Source organism: Tenebrio molitor, chromosome 7, assembly GCF_963966145.1.
Source record: "Tenebrio molitor chromosome 7, icTenMoli1.1, whole genome shotgun sequence".
Classification (NCBI taxonomy): domain Eukaryota; kingdom Metazoa; phylum Arthropoda; class Insecta; order Coleoptera; family Tenebrionidae; genus Tenebrio; species Tenebrio molitor.
In genome coordinates, this window is record NC_091052.1 from 19,809,834 (window position 1) to 19,832,153 (window position 22,320).

At 34.4% G+C, this 22,320-nt stretch overlaps 1 protein-coding gene and 1 long non-coding RNA gene across 2 annotated transcripts in view; one reads left to right on the forward strand and one right to left on the reverse strand.

The window, feature by feature from the left end:
• LOC138135461 (uncharacterized) overlaps nt 1-21,954 on the forward strand; it is an 80,119-nt gene extending 58,165 nt beyond the window's left edge. Inside the window, exon 2 of the long non-coding RNA XR_011160990.1 lies at nt 17,288-21,954. This is a non-coding gene — a long non-coding RNA (uncharacterized lncRNA). The remainder of the gene's footprint in view (nt 1-17,287) is intronic.
• On the reverse strand, nt 801-2,811 carry LOC138135614 (uncharacterized; the record flags this gene model as incomplete). The annotated part of the gene is made up of 1 exon (XM_069054388.1): nt 801-2,811. A coding segment is annotated over one exon (1,716 nt), but the record flags the coding sequence as incomplete, so codon positions are not given.
• Nucleotides 21,955-22,320: the final 366 nt, after the last annotated feature.

Sequence of the window (22,320 nt, forward strand, 5' to 3'; positions counted from 1 at the left end):
TGCTTTAATACATTTGATCTCTCATCAGCAGTTATACTTTTTATCAAAAAAAGTAACCTACCCGGACTTTCCAGCTTTCATTTAAAGCAACCGCCATAAAAATTAACGCATTCGTAGCTTGTATTTTATTATACTCCAGATCCTGATCAATTCCACAATTTGTGCCAACTTCAACGTAACCATGAAATTTATTGCCATTGTACTCTACCTTTTGCCTAATAGACATTTCGTCTAATACCAAGTTAACCACAATTCGCTTAGAGTTCTTAGAATTGCTATCTCTAAATTTAATGGCTTGAAAGGCTTCTCCGGTAAATCCCGGTTCCCCATCTATTACCGAATACCATTTCTGAATCGTTCTAGGTTTATTAAAATAAGGATTACAAAATTGGACCGATGAGCGACAGAGTAAAGGCGGCCTTACACCAAGGCAACAATTCGTCGTCTTGGGTTGCCAAAGTTCTATCTGGCATCGTGGTAGTTTCGAGTAAATAGCCTTTAAATATGCAAAATGTCATCTTTCTCACACATTAAATAGAAACTTACTCCGTTTGGTACTGATTTCTTCCAATTATATTCTATATTCGAGGTTAGAGGGCGACACTGTGTTTCTTTCGTATATAATGAGATTTTTTAAATGACAGATAGAACTTTATGCAAACATTTTCTCATCTTTTTTTACTAGATAAGGTTCTAAGTGATGACTATAGACTCATAATGGTTCTAACTACTGCTGATAACAGACAAAATATTAAAATTTAAAAAAAAAATCACAGTTTAGGGTTTATTTGTACGGCTTCTTTAGGAAACAAAACAAATAAAAACTCAAACGTAGATAAATTAAATTAGTATTATGTACTAAAAAATAAATTCAGTACAGAAAAAATAAAAATATATTATTGAAAAAATGAAATAAAAACCAAACAAAACGCAATTCTTTAAATAAAAAAACATAATTGTGAACATAACATATTATTTAAAAAACATATCCTTATTCAAATGGCGGAGTTTTCTTATTCTTGGACTTTTTCGTATCGACCTTCATATTGAGAAGAGCCTCAAAATAGGCTTTATCTATTTGGGGCATGCTCGGCATCATTTTCTTAATAGCCTCAATGTTTTCTTTTGAAACTGGTTGTTTTTTGGACAAATTTTTAAAATAGGTTCAAATCCTCCCTCAAAGGGTTCATTTTTTGTCGAGGTCTTTTTTTTACAACGTCGAGTTTTCGGCTCATTTTTTATATTAATCTTGAAAGGGTAGTCATTTTGGCCATGACTTGTTTTATACTCCAATGCAAATAATTTCTGGCTAAAGCCTATGGATATGACTTTGGTAAAAGGTAATTGGGTATAATTAAAATGTTGTGCAAATTCATCATAATTTTTGAAATCGCTTTCCTTCATTTGTATTATAATAAAGTTCTTGTCCACTTTTTTCAAATTCCTGACAAACCCAAGGGGAGAGAAGAATTCCACTTTCTTCATATAATTTTCTATTTTACTATGAATTCCGTCCACTTCTTGAACTGCCCCATGACCAGGAATAGAATATTTCATCGTAATAGTTTGTAACGTTGGATGACGTTTTAAAATATTCATTACAACCGCAGAGATAAAGGAATTCCGATTTTGTGGAACACATGAGTCGCTCCAAGTTGTAAGATCAGTAATTTCATGATGCTCATGGAGTACTCTTTCAACTATTTTAGAAAACGCACTGGCCAAACAATTTCCAGTACGTCCCTGGACCACTTCTGTCCATATGGCACAATATACAGTATTTGAGGAAGACAAGTGAGCCGTGAGATTGTAGAGATTAATTTTTTGCAAGTAAAAGAATGTTCCAATTTCTGTTCGAGGGCAAGTTATAACATTTTCTAAATCAAAAGTTAGGACTTGTTTTGATTTATCCTGACGATCTGCATTTCTAGATTCCCGCATTTTGGTCTTTTCAAAGACATGGTCTTCATAAATCCGCGTTTCCTCGTCTGTAGACGTCTGTTCAGTTTTCTTTAGCATGAAGGTGTAACATTTTTCACACTGGTCTTTTTTTGGGACATGAAAACAATAATTGAAGTTACTGACAAAGATTTTTCCGTACATGCTTAATTTCACAGGTTTTTCATGTTTTGTTTTGCAATCCTCATCATATAAGTTGTACATTTTCTTAAGAGTGAGGGTTGACTCTAAATATTTGCGTTTGATATTACTGCGGCAATAATGCGATTCCACAACAGGAAAGGATTTTATATGAGTGATTACATGTTGCCTTTTGGCATCAGAAATTGCGTGGTTAGAATGTGGATGTTTTCCTCGGCCGTCTTTTTTTGGAACTCCGGCAACGTTCAAATTTTCGTGGACATGGTAGATAGGTTTTTGTGATATGCAGAGTGTTGTCAAAAAAAAACTTTTGCACACACGTACTTTGGTTCTTCTTGGTGTAAAATAATAGAAAAATGAATAACTGCGGCGAGAAACACCTTGCTTTGTTTTACGGCCCTTTACCTTCCTTTCCGTATTTTGCAACAAAAATAAATGTTTTTCATTTTGCTTTAATGTATAGTAGGAATCAAAAATTACTTGTCTGTCCTCTTGTGAAATATCCTTACTGCAATGAAACTTGCACGTGTTTAGACAATCCTTCTTTGCGGAAACTCTTTTGGATAAAACTCGTTTTCCTCTTTTGTTAGTATATTCTTGGCCTGATTGATGTTTCTTCTTTCTTTCCGTAGCTTTCCATTTATCGTTGTTTAGGAGTCTTTTCCTCGTATTGCTTCTGTCATCAGTGTTCACATTGGGATTTTGTCTAAAGGAAAGTTAAATGTGTACATGGAACATTTAAAAAGTTACTTTAGTGACATACTCATTAATGTTATTATTAACCTCTTGATTTGTAAAATTTATTTCATCTGTTTCAAATTGATTTACGTCGACTTCATCTTCATATAATATCTCTATTTCTCTATTTCTAACTCATTTTCATGAAAAATGTCAGTTAGAACCTTGTCTATCCAAGACGACGAATTGGCAACATGTTGCCGGCAACATTTTTTAGTAATGACGGGCAACATTATTAAAAAATGTTGCAGGCAACATGTTGCCAATTGTTGCCTTGGTGTAAGGCCGCCTTAACAGTCATCGACTACGGCAACATGTGTTCTATCCGTTCTCGCGAGTTAGGGGTTATACCAATCTTAAACAGTAATCTACAACTAAAAAAAGGGTCTTTGCCTGGTTCTCATGAGATCAAAGTTCAAATAGTTCAGAGTTCGAACTCATAGCTTAAATATTACGATTATTTTACAGAAGAGATAGGGTGAAGACATCCAATACATTAGCAGATAAAGTTGACAATAATTCAAAAAGACAGCAATTCTAAATCTAAATTAGATTATTCTCTGATTAAACTAACAGTAATTGAAATTTGATTGGAGGTAGGTTCCTAACACTTCCCCCCTTAAGAAAAGAATTCAAACTATTTGTATTTAGGGGTGAATTCTTTCTGTTGTTCGAGACGTGATGTTGTGGCTCCGGTTGAAGTGGTAGTTGTTGTTTTATGGACATCATCATCGTCGTCAGATGTCAGCTCGGTCGATTGGTCTCTGCTAAGTCCTTGCATCTGGATCTGCGGAGGGAATTTTCGAGGCATTTTCCTGCAGCAGTTTGTAATGATGTTATTGACAATCGAATTTCTATTATTAATTTTACTTTCATCGATCCCTAATTTACACTTTTTATAATAACAATGAGTACATTTATAAATAACACCTACGATAATTATTAGAATTAATATACAGGGTGTTTTCGAAGTTGAGGCATTTCTTTTAACATGTGGTAGTATGCATTGTTCTAAAGAGTTTTAGCCAAAATCACCTTAGTAAAAAGTGTACGGCAATGAAGATACAATAAGTTAATTTTTTTGAAACCGGTCCTGTTTAATTTTGCGCTGATTTGTTAGCAACTAAAATTGACAAAAAAAAAATCAAATGAGCATGAACGTTAATCAAAAATACTGTCAGAATTGTCATCTAATTAGTCGGAATGGGTTATCATTACGAAAATAACGAGCTCACAGATATGTTGCCAAAGTATGGGTAATGCTATCAGAATATAGTTCCGACGTCCAGAAAGTACGCAGAGCCATTTTCGGAAAGATTCCATCCTGGGCCACGTCAGTTTATTAATCTAGTACAGCGGAGAACTAGACAGGACCGGACTCAAAATTTTAGAAAACTATAAAAATATGCAATCAATTATCTCCGTTAATACAAACATTTTACTAAGACGATTTAGGCTGAAATTCTTAAGAATAATGTATAGTACCTCCTGTTACAAGGAACACCTCAACTTCGAAAACACCCTGTATAAAACATGAAAGAATAATGTGAAAAAGTTGAGGAATTTAACGATTCTTTTTCGGTTTGATCTATAAAATCTGCTACTTCCTTAAGACTTACTTGCTACATCTAAATGATGATAATCGTGAACGTTATACAATGCAGGAACGTAGATGGAAAAATCTGTATTATTCTTAATACTACTTTTATTTAAACAAATGTCAAAATTTAAATCAATAGGAGGTAGATAATTCAGGTGAACAGTCGAGAATGACGATTCACGGGGTTCCAATGCCAATTGACTAGTAAAAGCTTTACAAGATGAATGCATTTTGAATAATCCACTTCCTTTTAACTGAACATTAAATGGGATGGTTTCATTTCTACAATTCACAACTACATTTTCAGGTATCCTGATTGTATAAAGCCAAACATTTTACTTATACAGTTGATACCAAAGGTTCGAATTCAAGTTCACTAGTTTTGTCTGACAATTTCTAAGTATCATATAAGTAAACAACTTCATTTCGCAAGTTTCATGTACCTACATGATAATATCGGTGGTCCTTGTTTACATAGTAGTTGCCAAAAGTCTTGCAACGATTTAACTGTCCTTCACTAAGGGCCAAATAATGTTGTTTAGCGTCATCAATTAGAAGAAATTTATGAGGTGGTTCTATATAAAAAGACAGAACGTTGTCGTTTTGTTTTGAAGGTAAGGGAATGAGGTGGTACAACCGATACGAATCAAGAGCAACTAATGGGAGTTCGGTAATATAAACAAAATTTCCTCTATTGTAATACACATGCATGTCAACAACATTCAAAAGTCTATGAATATTGTTAGTACTTAAAGAACTACAAAATTTAGTATTCTATTCTTTGCTTAATTTTGACGGAGTGATTATCAAAGGATGCAACTGACCAACTTTTGCTGCAAAAACTGAGTGAATCAGATCTTCAATTTCAGACTGATAAATTGTTAGAAACGTCGAGAAGGAATTGAGCAGCTACCTTTTTTAAACTGTCATGCAGATTTTTCTCGTTTACTTGAATTTGTGACATGGTTTTATTAATATCAGTCAGTGTAGACTGAACGATATGGGTTTCGCGTTTTAAAAGTTGAATTATTGATTCTTCGCGCTGTGAAAATCTACGAATCGTCGTTATCCAAGGTACCGAATAGAAATTTACTAGTTCTAAAAGATCTTTAACCTTTTTACTTAATTTTGAAAGAGTGGGTGCAATGACCCGTTCGTAATTTTGACAAATAGTGTACGCGACTTTGTCTTGATTTTTTATGTCCGCGCAAGCAACGGTTGACAAAGCTCGCCAGTCATCATTTAGCTGAGGGTTGTAAACTAGTTCACTTATATTTGAATAAATAATTAATTGCCAATTGTCATTGCTGATTAAGACTTCTTCTCTTGCTTCAAAATAAACTTCGGGTTGAAAAACAAATGGCTCATCTTGATAGAATCGATGGCCAATCGACAGGCTGATGGCCCTGCAAGGAAAATTATAGTGATAAGAGTCGTTAGTGCCAATACGTAACACTGAGGGTGAAAATGTAACTAACCTAATAAAGATTGGAGTGAACTCCTCTAACCTAATAGCGTATAATACAATCTAATAAAATTTGTGTTTGATTGATGTGAATTCTGTAGGGTTTCCCGTTCCTGTCCACAATTATGTTTTTATTATCCTCAATTGATTGGATTACGTAAGGACCTAACCATTTTGCATCTAACTTGTTCTTACTGGCATTATTCTTTAATAAAACTTAATCTCCAATATGAAGTTCTTCAACATAAACGTCTTTATCATATCGAGACTTATAGTGCTATTCTCTAAAATTTCACTACATAATGTAAAAAGTTACAGTATGTAGCTAACAGAGCAATGTAAGAAACGTCCTTGCAGAGATACATAAAATTCGTATTCTCTAAATACCTCTGTAAGCATTTGCCTTACAGAGCTATTTAATACATTTGAAAATTAGTGGAGCAAGCTTTTCCCAAGTGAACAATGCAAATTTCGTACGTTTCAAAAATGGAAAGTGTCAAAATGAACAATTACAAAACGAAAAAGGTGTCAAAATACAATTTCCGAACAGTACGAAGAATATTCAAACTTAATGGAAACGGATGATATTTTTCGTTCTGGCGAATTAAATCCAAACATTTTCTCAAATTACATTTGGAAGTTGTTCAGGCAGTTAGCCCTACCACTGGTGGGGGTTACCACCCCCCAATTCAAACTCAAACTACATAGTTGTTAGTTATAGACTATACTCTACGGCACTTGTAATCTAGAAATAAACGAGAAGCATCCCGCAAAGAAGTCTTTACTTTACTAATTTTAGAAGCGCAGAATGATATCGCAATAAATCTGGTCCTTTGAGATAACGCGAACATAAGTCTTGGTATAAGTTGTCCAAGAAATCAAATGCAATTGGTACTGGTCCCGTTTTATCGCCAAAAGAATGAGCGTTGTTCATGTTTATCTTTGTGATAGTGAGTCGGTATAATCGGTAGAACCAGGTAGAATTAACATGAAACCAAACGTCAAGATTACATGTACTGACATTTATGATGAATTGATGACTTACAAAGGCTTTACAGTGCTTATGGTGACGATTTGTCTCACCATAAATTTACAGCGATACAGGGTGTTTTCGAAGTTGAGGGGTTCCTTGTACCACGAGATACTATACATTATTCTTAAGAATTTTAGCCTAAATCTTCTTAGTAAAATGTTTGTATTAAGGGAGATAATTGATTGTATATTTTTATTGTTTTCTAAAATTTTGAGTCCGGTCCTGTCTATTTCTCCGCTGTACTAGATTAATAACTGACGTGGCCCAGGATGGTGTCTTTCTGGAAATCGCTCTGCGTACTCTCTGGACGCCGCAGCTGCATTCTGATAACGTGATAACATTGCCCATGCATTAGCAACATATCTGTGAGCTCATTATTTTCGTAATGATAAAGCCGTTCCGACTAATTAGATGACAACTCTGACAGTATTTTTGATTAACGTCCATGCTTATTTGATTTTTTTTTTGTCAATTCTAATTTCTAACAAATCAGCGCAAATTTGAGCAGGACCGGTTTCAGAAATTTCAAAAAAATTAACTTATTGTATCTTCATTGCCGTACACATTTTACTAAGGTGACTTTGGCTAAAACTCTTTAGAACAACGCATACTATCACAGGTTAAAAGGAACACCTCAACTTCGAAAACACCCTGTAGAATGTATGTTACAGAGACAATTTTCCTTAGAGAATACCACTTTGTGTTACAGACTGTAGCTTATAGAGTTATAGAGTTACAGTGGGCGACTTTTGCTTAGAGAATAGCACCAATTGTTTCTTTTCGTCATAGATACAGATTGTGAAAAACAACTCATATCTCCCTTGGGATTTGTCAAATTTTTTTTGCCCTCCACATTGTTGACAACAAACTCATGAGAACGAAACTATAACAACCACATATTCACGCAATCTTCCCTGCTAAATATTTTTAATAAAATTTTAACTTTTAAGTACAGAAACTAAAAAATAAAATATTGTATGCACCACGGGAGATATTCATGTTTTTCCCCTCGGTTGACTTATAATTCCTCGGGCCAAAGGCCCTCGGAATATCTATAATATAATTTTGGAAATATTATAAATTTTGTTGATGTTTTTAATGAAATCTATATTGCAATATTGTAACTTTCTGTTTTTATAATTGTATTCTTTTTCATTGATTAAATTATGACAAACTTCATTCTCCGAATATCTGCAAATTATTTGGTTTTTACAATCTACGCAATTTATATTTTTTATTGTTTTGGTGATGCAGCCAGATACATAACCAATTATGCTTTTATGTAAACCTTTTTCTAAATCAAATGTTGGTATTGTAACGGTCCGAATAGGTTCGATAAATTAAGAATTTTAATTTTAAAATAATTTCAACGAAATATTTTAAATACCGTTCATTTGCGACTGAAATGCTGGTCAGTTGTAAATTTTATTGTTGCTTTGTTCACAAGAGTGGCACCACACTCCTCAAGTGAAATCTGCCAACCTTTCTTTGAAAATGCAGGTACGCGTCCGGGGCAAAACATAGCCCAAGGGGAACAAGTGCTCAGGGGAAAAGAAGCGTTGCAATAAATTTACTGTAATTACATGTTCGACAATTTGGGTGGTCCAGTTAAAATCAGGGGAAAATTGAATTAATGAATTTGATGTTAGCAGGTTTCAAATTGAGAGAACAACAAAATTAATGTTCATTAGGTTAATTTACTTTTTTTAGCATTCTCAAATTTGTGGCATATTTGTAATTAAGGGCGAGAATTGCAAATTAAAAACAGAGCGCTTTATCGTAGAAGAACTAGAATTGTTTGCACTTTTAGTTAGAAAAGTAACAAAGCAAAGTAGAAAGGGAGTCGGTAGAAAACACAGAGGACCGGGTAACGGTAAAGCCAGGTAGTCGTAGAAATCAGAGGTGTGAGTGAGAGAGAGAGAATGAAATTTACGAAGAATTATTAATTAGAACGGTTTTGGGGAATCAAACCAATGTAGAACAATTTTTAGAAGTAGCAGAACAACGGAACTTAGTTGTATGAAATGGCACTTGCGTAACAGCGTTTCAAGCCCAATTTAGGTTTCAAAATAAGGTTAAATTGTTCCATTTTAATTATGTTTGTTTCATTTTAATTGTGTTTGTTTTATTTTAATTATGTTGTTGCATTTTAATTATGTTTGTTTCATTTAGATTCTGTTTAATTCTTGATGCTGATTTTTATTATTGTATAGAGTCAGTAATTTAGTGTTCTTTTTCAGGCTTCTAATTCAAGAACAAATTTGTACATTTGATCTGGTCCTAACAAAAGTCTAAATTTAAACATTTAAATTAATGGTGGAAAACGGAGACTGTAATTTCAAAAGTTCTAGAGATATCGAAAGGGTGTCGCGGTCGGCGTAAAGTAGAACCGAGCTGATTGGTCACTTTGGTCGAGTAGGGGTTGCGAAAGTGGGGTGCGCCAGAAATGAGAAAACCGATTGCGGGACGGGAAAGAGGGCTTTTTTCAGTGTTGCCAGGTGTGGCGATTTTTCGCCAAATGGGCGACTTGAATACCGCTTTTGCGACATAATTTTCTAATTGGCGATTGGCGACTAAATTGGGCGACTCGACCAATTGAATACAATTAGCTAAAATTCAAAAATAAAGAAGTACATACTTTAAAAATGTGAAAATATTTTCACAAAGCTGTACAAAGCTCTAACATCTGGTCGGCACATTTTTACTGAGGAAGGCGGCAAATCGGTAAACGGTAAACAGACCATAGTAAAAATGCAAAAAATCTATGCGATGCCCTGACACATGAAGGCTACCTGCAGTTATCTCTTTAACTCCCCCATCTCTCTAAATTTCTTCTCTCTTTTCAACTTTCTTCAAAGTAAATTATGCAAGATCACGATTTCAAAATTCAAATACAAACTTAAAGTAGTCCGGTCGTCACATCGATACCATTGAATTTGTAACAAAAAGTGTACAAATCAAAAGTTGAACACAAATTTTGAATAAAAGGCTTTCGAAAATGGACTGAATAACATGGCATCTTATGGACAGGTGTTTCGCGGGCACATAAAAATTGAAATTGTGCAGTTAAAAAGCAAAACAAAAAACTACTGTAAAGATAGAAAATAACTTAAGGAATTCGCTGGTGCCCTTAATTACCATCCTTATCGGCCATTCCAAAGAGAAAAATTGCGAAAACTAAGAATAAACAGCTATTATCTATTAATGCGGAAGTGTCAGCCATTGTTCAGACGACCACGTGGCTCACCACCAATGCTAACGCAACGCGACCAACTCTTGAGTCAAAACAAGATCCAATTAAAAATGCCAAACTTGTATATTTAATGATTATTTCTTTAGAAATCGATACAAATAAATCGGAAATAATTTATCATAAATTTGTGATTGTATCATTGTAGAAAAATTTTGATTGTACTTGTACGAATTTAGAAATCAGTTGCTCTATTGACTAGAAACTGAGACGACCCTTCTTTATCTATGGACCGGACCGTAAATTTATACATCTAATGTATTTTTAGGATGGTTATCTGAAGCACCGGATTCGAGTATGCTGAAAGGTGCTTTTTGCAAAGTTTGCAAAACAAACTTACGAGCACATAAAGCAGATCTCATAAAACATACCAAATCCAATGTGCATAAAAAACAGATCAAGTCGCTGAATCCTGTACGTCACGGGCAGTCAACTTTAAAATCTCATGTCGTCGTACAAGTTGGCAATAGAGAGAAGGAAAGGGATTTAAAATTAGCTGTGTACATTGCTATGCACTCAGCAATTCGAAGCATTGACCATTTGAGTGAGCTGATTAACGATATAAACAGTGGCAATAATTCTTTTACAGACTTAAAACTGCATAGGACAAAGTGTTCTAGTCTCTTAAAATATGTTATTGCGCCATCATTGTTAACAGAACTAACGTTGAAACTTAAAACAACTCCCTATTCACTAATAGTTGACGAATCTACAGATTGTTCTATTAACAAATACTTATGTTTATGTGTGAAATATTTTTTTAGGACTAATTTTAGTAGAGAAAGTAACTGCAGCTGAACTTTTTACTGCAATCAAAAATTTCCTTACTAATTTAGGATTGTCATTAGAGAAATTAGTCGGTATTGGGACGGATGGCGCTAACAATCTTTGTGGTAAACATAATTCATTATATACACTTTTAAAAGCAGAAAATCCACGTTTGATTTTAATTCGATGTATTTGCCATTCGCTGGATAATGCAGCATCTGCTGCCGTTGAAGAAATGCCCGCTGTAGTTGATTTTCTGTGCAAGGAAATATTTAATTGGTTCAGTTGTAGTTCTCTGCGGCGAATTGAGTACCGAAGATTATTTGATGCAAAAAACAATGGGAAAAATTTTCACAGTTTTGTTCAAATTTCTTCAACACGTTGGTTGGCCAGATACAATGCCATAAATACAATTCTTCAACATTGGGATGAACTAAAATTGCATTTCGGTTTAATAGTTAATAAAGAAAAATGCTACTCCGCTCGTGTTATTAACGAAATCATGAATGATAACTCGAATTATTTATGTTTAAAAATCATAAGTCCTATTGTTTATGAATTAAACAAATTAAACTTATTATTCCAAAAAAATGATGTGGACATTGGTGCCGCATATGATGACATAAGTAATTTAATTTTCCTTCTAGCGTCAAAAATTATGAAACCAGTGTTTTTAAATAATGGCATTGATCATATTATAAAATCTTTTGATAATCCGTTGGCGTTTGTTAAGGAAAATGAAGCAGATTTCGGCATAGAATATGTAAGGGCCCTACAAAATCATAAATTAGAAAATGCAAATAAATTTAATTTAGAATTGTGTGAATGTTTCAACTACATAAAAAGACTGTTAGGTGAGTTGATGAAAAGGCTGCCTGATAATTTAGATTTTTTTAAAAAGATTAAAGTTTTTTCTCCTAGCTTTTGTTTAAGTCCTGCAGCAAGATACAAGTTTGTTGATTTGCCTTTTCTCAATTTAATTTCAAATGACAATTTATTTAAAACTGAAAATGAATATAACTGTTTGTTAGATGTGAATTGGACAAAATTATATGGCGAAGATGTTGTAAAAAACAGTGCAACATTCTGGCCCACAGTTTTGAATCATAAAAATGCAGGTGATTCACCTGCCTTTCAAAATATTGCCCAATTTGCTTTAATTATTTTAAGTTTTCCAAACAGTAACGCAGTTGTCGAAAGAGTGTTTTCGATTATGAATACGGTTAAAACTAAGGTGCGTAACAAAATGAAGACAGAGATGCTTACTGCAATACTTAGAATAAAGACCCATCTTTATTCACGAAATCTTTGCTGTCGAGGGTTCAGTGTTACTCCTTTAATGTTGCAAAAATTTACAACTAGCGTAATGTACAATAATAAAACAGAAGAAGAAGAAAATAGTTACTTAGATATATGTACTGTTAACTTCACAGAAGAGGACTATCCTTGCATTAGCATTGTATAAAAATTGTTTTAGTTTTTAGTTTGATGTTTTTGTTAATTTTATTACTTTCATTGTAATTACATATTAAGTGTATAGTTTTTGTTTTTCGTGTTTTTGTTTTACTGATGTGCAATTATTATTTTTTCATTTAAATAAGTACGAGTATGTATGTAAGTAGGTACTTATTAAAGATTTATAGAAAACAAGGTAGTTTTTTTTTTTACATTCTTACTGGTACTGTTGTGTTTAGTTTGGCGCTGGTTTTGGCGACATTTTGAACTATTTGGCGAATTTGGGGGATTTCAACCGACAGATTCGGCGACTTCTATTCTCAGCATACTGGCAACACTGGCTTTTTTGATTCACTCGGGGTTTGATCTCCAAAGTAGCCGGAGGTACGTTCAGTACTTCCAGCAGCCATTTTGTGACCACGTGCTTAACATTTACAAGGTAAATTATTTCTCTAATTCTGGTACATTATTTGTAGTCGTGATTTAATTAGTCAACCAGCATTTAGTTCTTTATCGTTCTAAGGTAAAGATTATATTATTTTCGTGAGTATCGGATGACCACGTGACTCTTTAGAATCTTGTATTAATTTCTTTATCGCGAAGTATGTGATCTTCTTGCATTTACCGATTGGGGAACCGTGCTTTCATCAAGGGGAACTAGTATAAATTCATTATAAAACATTTTTATTTATTATGTAAGTTTTGGAGTCTCGAGATCGGGAAGCTACCGCCAGTGTCCGTCGCACTCAATTAGCTGTGGTCCGGCATAAGTGCCTCCATGTCACCCGTAAACGGGACAGTGACCAAACTAGGCCAGCTGACACGTGAAGAGAGGTACCCTTTGGCCCTGTTAGAACCTTTTTTTCCTTTTTATTTTCGACCACCGGAGTAGACCGGGGTGATCTATGAGATTCCAGGGCATCGCGTCGGGTTCAATTTAATTGGGGTAATTGAAATCTAAATCGGATCACATAGTTCGCATCTCAAACTTCCATAATGCTGTTCGCGCCAGAAACTTCTGTATTTGCCAAGCGTAGTCATTTATTCATGAGTCAGGTCTCAATTCGAGGGCCGCGAGTCAAATCTCATTAGGTCAAATTTCCACCAACTTCTGTTATCAAATTCATGTATTTATTTCTATAATTTGTTGGGACCAAACGCCACCACACTCGATTATTTGTTAAATAAAATTTAAGTGAAGTGTGCTCAATCGTTTTAATTCTATTTTTTGGAAAACCTCCGAAGGTACGGCCTCTCGTTAGAACCTAATTAAACAAAATAAAAATAAAACACAACGTAGGATCCATAAACATTTCTTTTCTCATTATTTTTGTTTCGTATTTTTCCGCAAAATTTCACCCGAGGAATGCGGCAACCAACAATACACCAAATGAGGGAGAAAACAATCATCGAGGAAAAGTCAAGGAAGTCGAAGGGTTACAGTATATTTGAAATAATATGTTTATTTATATTGTAAATTTGACTTGATGTCGTTTCATTGTATCTGTATTCGTTACTGTTAATTTTGTCTACGAGTCCTCTAATATTAAATAAATCTGGAATATTAGTTTTTTCACAATTTGTACCTATTGATTTTGATCCACAAAAATCCCGAATCATTAGTGATTTAAAACTTTCCCGAAATTGAATATCAGTGGGATTTACGGCTCTACTTCTTTGATTCCTAATTTTACCAAAATAATTTTCAATTAAATCTTGATTAAATACTCGAGGTAAAAAAAAATTATAATGGCCACCTTCTACTAAAATTTGGTAAGTGTAAAAATCCTTCCAACGTTTTAATGAAATTTTTTAGGGTTGGAGGTACGAATTTTTTCCCATTTTTGTCAATAAAGGACATTTTGCTTAAATTTTCAATTGATTCTTGCCAAAATTTCGTATGACCAGAATTTTTATAAACTCCACCAAAATAGTGTATTATGCAACAAGATTTATAAACGGCACTTTAGACACGCGTTTTATGTTAGGCACGAGCGAAGCGTAGCGGAGCGAGTGTTTAATAAACAAGTGTCTAGAGAAGTTTATAAACGAGTTGAATATTATACTTTTTCTATGACCAAATTAACAAATGGAACACACAAACGAAACAAGCAACTTTTTTATTAAACGTTAATTTAAACATACAAACTAAATGAACATACCAAATAGGAATATATACATTTCTCAGGATACAAACTGTTGGTGGCTTCAGGTCCATATTTGAAAAATACAACGAATTGTTCCACTGCAATGACGTTTTCTTTCACGCCGGATGCGAAACTGATTGATAAACGTCAAAATACCAACTTGATCTAGAGCTAAATATGTCCAAAAAATTCAAGCCGTGTTTAAAGAAACTTAGAGCATGTTTAATATCCCGAAAACGCCCGAATGGACACCAAGTTGTGACTAATGAACAATCGTTTTTAAAGTGACGTTTTATACACTATTTGTCAGTGCAAAATGTGACACTTTAGAGAAGGAAGTAGAAAAACAGGTTTTCCGCAACGGGGACGAAGTGTTCCTCCATTTACACTATCGAAAATTTTGTCGAAAAAATTTATCATTTTTGCTGTTCCTATGGCACCTTCGTCCAAATCACCTGTGCATGAAAATACCTACGGTGCGATCAATTAAAAAATAAATCGAGTGGGCGTGTTACCTATGGCAACCCATGCTATAGCATAGGCTCCAAAGCAAACTCGATTTATTTTTTAATTGATCGCTCGGTACTTATTATATCAATATAGTAATTTTTTTAGAAAATTACCGCTTCTGACTAATAAGCCGATTGTTGAAGCCATAGAATGACTTAAAACTTGAGTAGCCTAACACACTTTCATTTTTGCTATTTTCTCTGGAATCACATGCAGATCTGTAATTTTGTGGAGGGCTCTTAATTCACCACATGCTTCGTCATGGTAATACGTTTTTGTAATATGTTTCCATTTCGCTGTTAAAATTTCTCCATCTACTTCCCAAATCGAATTTTTTGTTAAAAGATTATTTCTAATCCCCTCAATCAAATGAGGTGGATCGTATAATGGTATAATACTTTGGTTTTCAACTATGATTATTTTTCTTCCACTTTGCTGACCTCTTTTCTTATCCGATTCTTTTGATAAAATGTTTATTGCTGCTTGGTTTGGTTGTCCCTGGTCACAAATTGTAGTTATTTTGAATTTTGAACTTCATGAGTCAGTAATTTTATTAAATCTACCAAAACAGATGATTTAGTGGCAGATGAAGAAAATCCAAAATAAAGGGCTTGTTGCCATTTCCTAAAAAGTCCACGAAGATAAAATACCAAAACGTGATCAGCTATTTGAAAATTTTGACTATCACCAAAATCTTGAAATCCATAAAATTTGTCAGTGCTTTTGTCGTAAACAATATGAGGCATTATGGCCATTTCATCAAAAATTAACGCACACATATCTCGGCTATTTAATTTTGAAGCAGATTCTTTCAAATTATCAAAAATCAATTTGTTAAACCCAGCATTAATTGGTACTTTGTTTAACATTGACATTATTAATTTTAGAAAGACGTTATTTTGACATCTAAGTGTCAATTTTTAGCACGTAGACGGTAATAACGATTGCGCTTTACGTAAATTGCGAACGTATACCGCAAGACGTTAACGTTATTTTTGACATTTCTCATATGTCAACAGTTTGACAATTCAAAACAGTTTGAGTGCCATTTGACCGAAATAAGTTTGAAATAAAGTGATGAGCTGCTTCTTGAATATCATCGTCATTTGCACCACCTAAAATTGCAGCTTATAACATTTCGTCCATTTTTGACACACTTGTCAACTTTGCAATGTCTTTTAATAACGTTAACGCCTTGATAAATTGCAATAACTTTAAATCACTATGCCGTTAAAGCGTAGCGTTATTTCATAGCGCATGCATTTATTAACGTATTACTTAAATAAAGTTTGAATGCAATATCTCTCTATATCATCTGTCGAGTAGGAAGTGCAAAAAATTCTCTTAATTTTAAATAAGCTCTCCCAGATTGTTTGTAAAACGCCAATGCCAAGATTTTATTTTCTGTAGTATATTTACGCCCTTTTGGTTTAACATTTCTTTTTCTCAATTGTGCCAAACAAAAATTTATCGCATCATCCCCCAAAACTGTTCCTTTTAACTTCATTTCAATGTTTAAGAATAATTTCAAACGTCGTCGATATGAAGCGGCTCTAATTTTGATACTGTTAACTGCATGCACGCTTATATTTTAAACAAGAATGGCATTTGGTTTTTTCAACAGAAAACTGGTTACTTTCGTTTACAGTTTGAAAGTGTATTTGGTCACTGGACATTTCCATATCTGGCAAGGAATTTGTGATATAAGAAGTCAATTTGGGAATACTTTTTTCACAATTTTCATGAATAATAGAGCTGGTTGGATCATTCTCATTTTCTAAAAAGTTTTAAGATGATTATTATAGAATTTTGATTCTAAATAGTTTGCACTTTACCAATTGAAATTTCTAAGTTAGGTATTGCCGTCTATTGTTCGTGTCGTAATCGGAAGGTGTGAAATGTGATCGTTCAATTCAGAAAAAAAACCTCTTTTCAAAAATCATAAAATTAACCCCTGTTGCCATTTAAAAAAATTCAAGTTAGCCTTGTATCTCGAAAATAAATGAAGGTATAAAACTGAAAAAATTGGAAAGAATAGAATTTAAATGCTCTTAACTCCTTACCAAATCTCAAGGGTTTCCGAGAAACCATTCTCGAGATATTTAACTGTTGCCATACTTTGTAGCGACCCTGTATATATATATTCGTATGAAGAAAAATACAATTAAAATTCGAAATTCACAAAATAATTGTGGTAAATTATGTTTTTTATTTGTTGTAGCCAATTTAGGGCGTCTTCGGTAAGTATTGAGTGATTCAAAATGATTGTGGCCAAGTATGGCAACTATGTACGAAAATTTATGTGGCAACTGTGTGAATGGGGTAGAGTTGACATTTGTATGACATTTCATAAGCGTGCATTTGATTTTTTCAATTCCATTACACATTGATTTGACAACTTATAAAATTGCGCGACTATGAACTGTCAAGGAAATGCCAATTCTACCCTACCCACACAGTTGCCACATAAATTTTCGTACATAGTTGCCATACTTGGCTACAATCATTTTGAATCACCCAATAGATGTTGTTTGGAGAAACCTTGCTGGAATTTAGTAAGGGGACATTCTTCTGCAATATGTTGGATGGTTTCTTTTTCTGCATCGCATTCACAAGAAGGGTTTTCATGAATGTTCCAGTGAAACAGCATATTATTGCATTTGCCATGGCCGGTTCTAAAACGATTTAATTTACACCAGATTTTCCTGGGTAGGTGAAATCCCGGAATTTGTTTTGTAGGATCCTCAATTAGATTTTTATTGAAAATATCTACTTCTTGCCAGGCTGCTTTCCAATAATCAGATTTGGAAAATGGTTGCATGAGAAATAATGAATAATGACATTTTATATAATAAATTGTCAATTTGAAAAACTAAGTGCAGTCAAAACTTAAAAAAATGCCACAAACAAAGAATAAATGTTGTATTAGTTCACGACATAAAGTTAACATTTCTTATCATAATCTACCCAATGATATTACTTTAAATGCGGCATGGAAGATAGGACTGTGAGATCATACTGGTAATATCATTCCAAAATTTAAGGACCAATGTAAATATTTCAGTCATCTGGCAAGATAGTTCTCTGGAAAAACTAGAAAAATTGTCTTCTTTTACTTATTTGCCAAGTGCCAATTTTCAAATTGAGACGGCTGGCAACAGCTTTTTTATGTGGCTACTTAATTATGAAAATAACGGAGGCAATCCATGGATGTGATTATTGCTTGTCACATTTACAAGATTCAAATTCGAAAAGGAAAATCCCTTTACTGGAATTAATTTATTACTAAGATATAGGAAGACTAAGTTACCCCAATGATCAATTTGTGGGTCTAGTATAGTTTGGGAATGAGAAATTGGAATTTTAGCTTCTTCACTAGCAATGGGTTTTGGGTAGGTTATAAACATTATAGATAATAATGAAGATTTACGACTATGAGCAGTTCATTCCAGGAGGGACAAACAATCTGCATTTTGCCGATATTCGGCATCCCTTTTTAGCAACTAGCAGGTAGATAAACTTACCACTATCGTAAATCTTCATTATTATAATCTTTACAGTCTACCCTAAACCCATTGCAAGTGAAGAAGCTAAATTCCAATTTCTGGTTCGCAAACTATACAATTTACAATAATTTCAATAATAGTAGAAATTCTACCAAGCATTCCAAAGGAAAATATAAATTTTGTTTTGAAGAATATCTTGGCCTCATATCTTTCGGGAAATCCACTTATTTAAAAATTAGAACTTCTTGTCATTGTAAATTTTTGTAACTTGCAGTACTTGCACTCACAGACAAATAAAAAATAATAATTTAAAAAAAATTGTTGAAATTAAATTTACCGTTCATAAAAAATGTTTTTGATTTGAGATTTTGAAAAAGTGTCAGATGTATTGTAACGGTCCGAATAGGTTCGATAAATTAAGAATTTTAATTTTAAAATAATTTCAACGAAATATTTTAAATACCGTTCATTTGCGACGGAAATGCTGGTCAGTTGTAAATTTTATTGTTGCTTTGTTCACAAGAGTGGCACCACACTCCTCAAGTGAAATCTGCCAACCTTTCTTTGAAAATGCAGGTACGCGTCCGGGGCAAAACATAGCCCAAGGGGAACAAGTGTTCAGGGGAAAAGAAGCGTTGCAATAAATTTATTGTAATTACATGTTCGACAATTTGGGGAGTCCAGTTAAAATCAGGGGATAATTGAATTAATGAATTTGATGTTAGCAGGTTTCAAATTGAGAGAACAACAAAATTAATGTTCATTAGGTTAATTTACTTTTTTAGCATTCTCAAATTTGTGGCATATTTGTAATTAAAGGGCGAGAAATTAAAAACAGAGCGCTTTATCGTAGAAAATAACTAGAATCGTTTGCACTTTTAGTTAGAAAAGTAACAAAGCAAAGTAGAAAGGGAGTCGGTAGAAAACACCGGAGGACCGGGTAACGGTAAAGCCAGGTAGTCGTAGAAATCAGACGTGTGAGTGAGAGAGAGCGAATGAAATTTACGAAGTAATTATTAATTAGAACGGTTTTGGGGAATCAAACCAATGTAGAACTATTTTTAGAAGTAGCAGAACAACGGAAGTTAGTTGCATGAAATGGCACTTGCGTAACAGCGTTTCAAGCCCAATTTAGGTTTCAAAATAAGGTTAATTTGTTTCATTTTAATTATGTTTGTTTCATTTTAATTGTGTTTGTTTTATTTTAATTATGTTTGTTTCATTTAAATTCTGTTTAATTCTAGTTGCTGATTTTTATTATTGTATAGAGTCGGTAATTCAGTGTTCCTGTTAATTCGGTTTGTCCCATTTTTAGATTGTGTTTGTTTCTTGATGCTGATTTTTATTATTGTATAGAGTCAGTAATTTAGTGTTCTTTTTCAGGCTTCTAATTCAAGAACAAATTTGTACATTCGGTCTGGTCCTAACAAAAGTCTAAATTTAAACATTTAAAATAATGGTGGAAAAACGGAAACTGTAATTTCGAAAGTTTTAGAGATTTCGAAAAGGCGTCGCGATCGGCGTAAAGTAGAACCGAGCTGATTGGTCACGTTGGTCAAGTAGGGGTTACGAAAGTGGGGTGCGCCAGAAATGATAAAACCAATTGCGGGACGGGAAACAAGGCTTTTTTGATTCACTCGGGGTTTGATCTCCAAAGTAGCCGGAGGTACGTTCAGTACTTCCAGCAGCCATTTTGTGACCACGTTCTTTACATTCACAAGGTAAATTATTTCTCTAATTCTTGTACATTATTTGTAGTCGCGATTTAATTAGTCAAACAGCATTTAGTTCTTTATCGTTCTAAAGTAAAGATTATATTATTTTCTTTGAGCTTTGATGACCACGTGACTCTTTAGAATCGTATATTAATTTCTTTACCGCGAAGTATGTGATCTTCTTGCATTTACCGATTGGGGAAACGTGCTCTTGTCAAGGGGAACTAGTAGGCAATTATTATAAAACATTTCCATTCATTATTTATGTCTTGGATTCTCGAGTTCGGGAAGCTACCGCCAGTGTCCGTCGCACTCAATAAGCTGTGGTCCGGCGTAAGAGCACAAAATTAGCCGCGTCACCCCCAAGGGGGCCAGCGACCAAACTAGGCCAGCTGACACGTGAAGAGAGGTACCCTTTGGCCCTGTTAGAACCTTTTTCCCTTTTATTTTACCCTTTATTAGACCAGGCTCAACTGAGAGGTTCCAGGGCATCGCGTCGGGTTCAATTTAATTGGGGAAATAATTGTAATCTAAATCGGATCACATAGTTCGCATCTCAAACTCGTATAATGCTGTTCGCGCCATAAACTCATATATTTGCCCAGCTTAGTCATTTATTCATGACTCCGATCTCAATTCGTGGGCCGAGAGTCAAATTTCATTGGGTCAAATTTCCACCAACTTCTGTTATTAAATTCATTTATTTATTTCTATAATTTGTTGGGACCAAACACCACCACACTCGATTATTTGTTAAATAAAATTTAAGTGAAGTGTGCTCAATCGTTTTAATTCTATTTGGAAAAACCTTCCAAAGGTACGGCCTCTCGTTAGAACCTAATTAAACAAAATGAACAATAAAACACAACGTAGGATCCATAAATATTTCTTTCTCATTATTTTTGTTTCGTATTTTTCCGCAAAAATAACATCCCCGGGAATGCGGCAACCAACAATACACCAAATGAGGGAGAAAAAAAATTCATCGAGGTAAAGTCAAGGAAGTCGAAAGGTTTACAGTATGTGTGCGTTAAAACTTTTGAAAACAAAAAACAAGTCTATAAAACAATAATTTCATGCAAGGCAGGCAACCAGTACAGCACATAAGCCCCGTATTGTGGCGCACCCTATAAAACAAAAATATTGCTTAGAACTACGAATGCGGCAGGCCGGATAAGAGACGAGTCTCTTATGAATCTAGGAGGCCGTGGACTTTTTCCACTATGAATGCTATGTATAAAATATTCAAGATCCGAGCTTATTTTGGATACATTCTAATATGTACTAATAAATTAGAATAGCACAAAAAAAACATGAAATCATAACACAAGGTAGGTTAGAACAATTTATAACTTTAATATTTTTCTGCAAAGTGGTTTGTTCTGGAGTGCTCATTTCTTCTTTAATAAATCTGTTTTTTTTTCTTGACAAATATGTGTTATCTAAAAGTCTAAAACTGGTTTCAGCGTTGCAGTTATTATTATCAGCTCGCAAATCTGATTTTTATGTACCAGACAAGATGAAAGTATTGGATTTTCTAGCAAATGAGGGCCCATTATCTCAAACATTTGGTGGCATATACTCCCCATTGATTTGGATGTGATTGGAACGGTTGGTGCTGGTGCTGCTGGTGCTCCAAGCAGTTTGTAAATAAAGGTTTTAGCGATTGTTATTTGTTTTGCTTCCCCCTTCCCGCACCCTGACAGCCGACCCCTGGACATACCGTAACTCCGCAAAGATACCCCGGCCGTGTGGCGTCCCACCACAGCCGAAAAAAAGGACTGACGCTCGAGGCAATACCGCGACTTACCGAACGGCGTCAAACCCCGTGACGTCATTACCGGAAGTGACGTCACATAATTTGGCGCCCAAGCAGGGACCCCTGTCAGGAACCGGGTGAGAGGAAAAGCGCCGATCGACACCGACGATTCGGGTTTCCGGAGTGGAGTGACCGCCGCCGGTCACCCCGGATCCGATCTGCTTGCTTAGCGCCGCCCGAACACTCCGGCGAAATTATCGCCGCCGGTAATCTC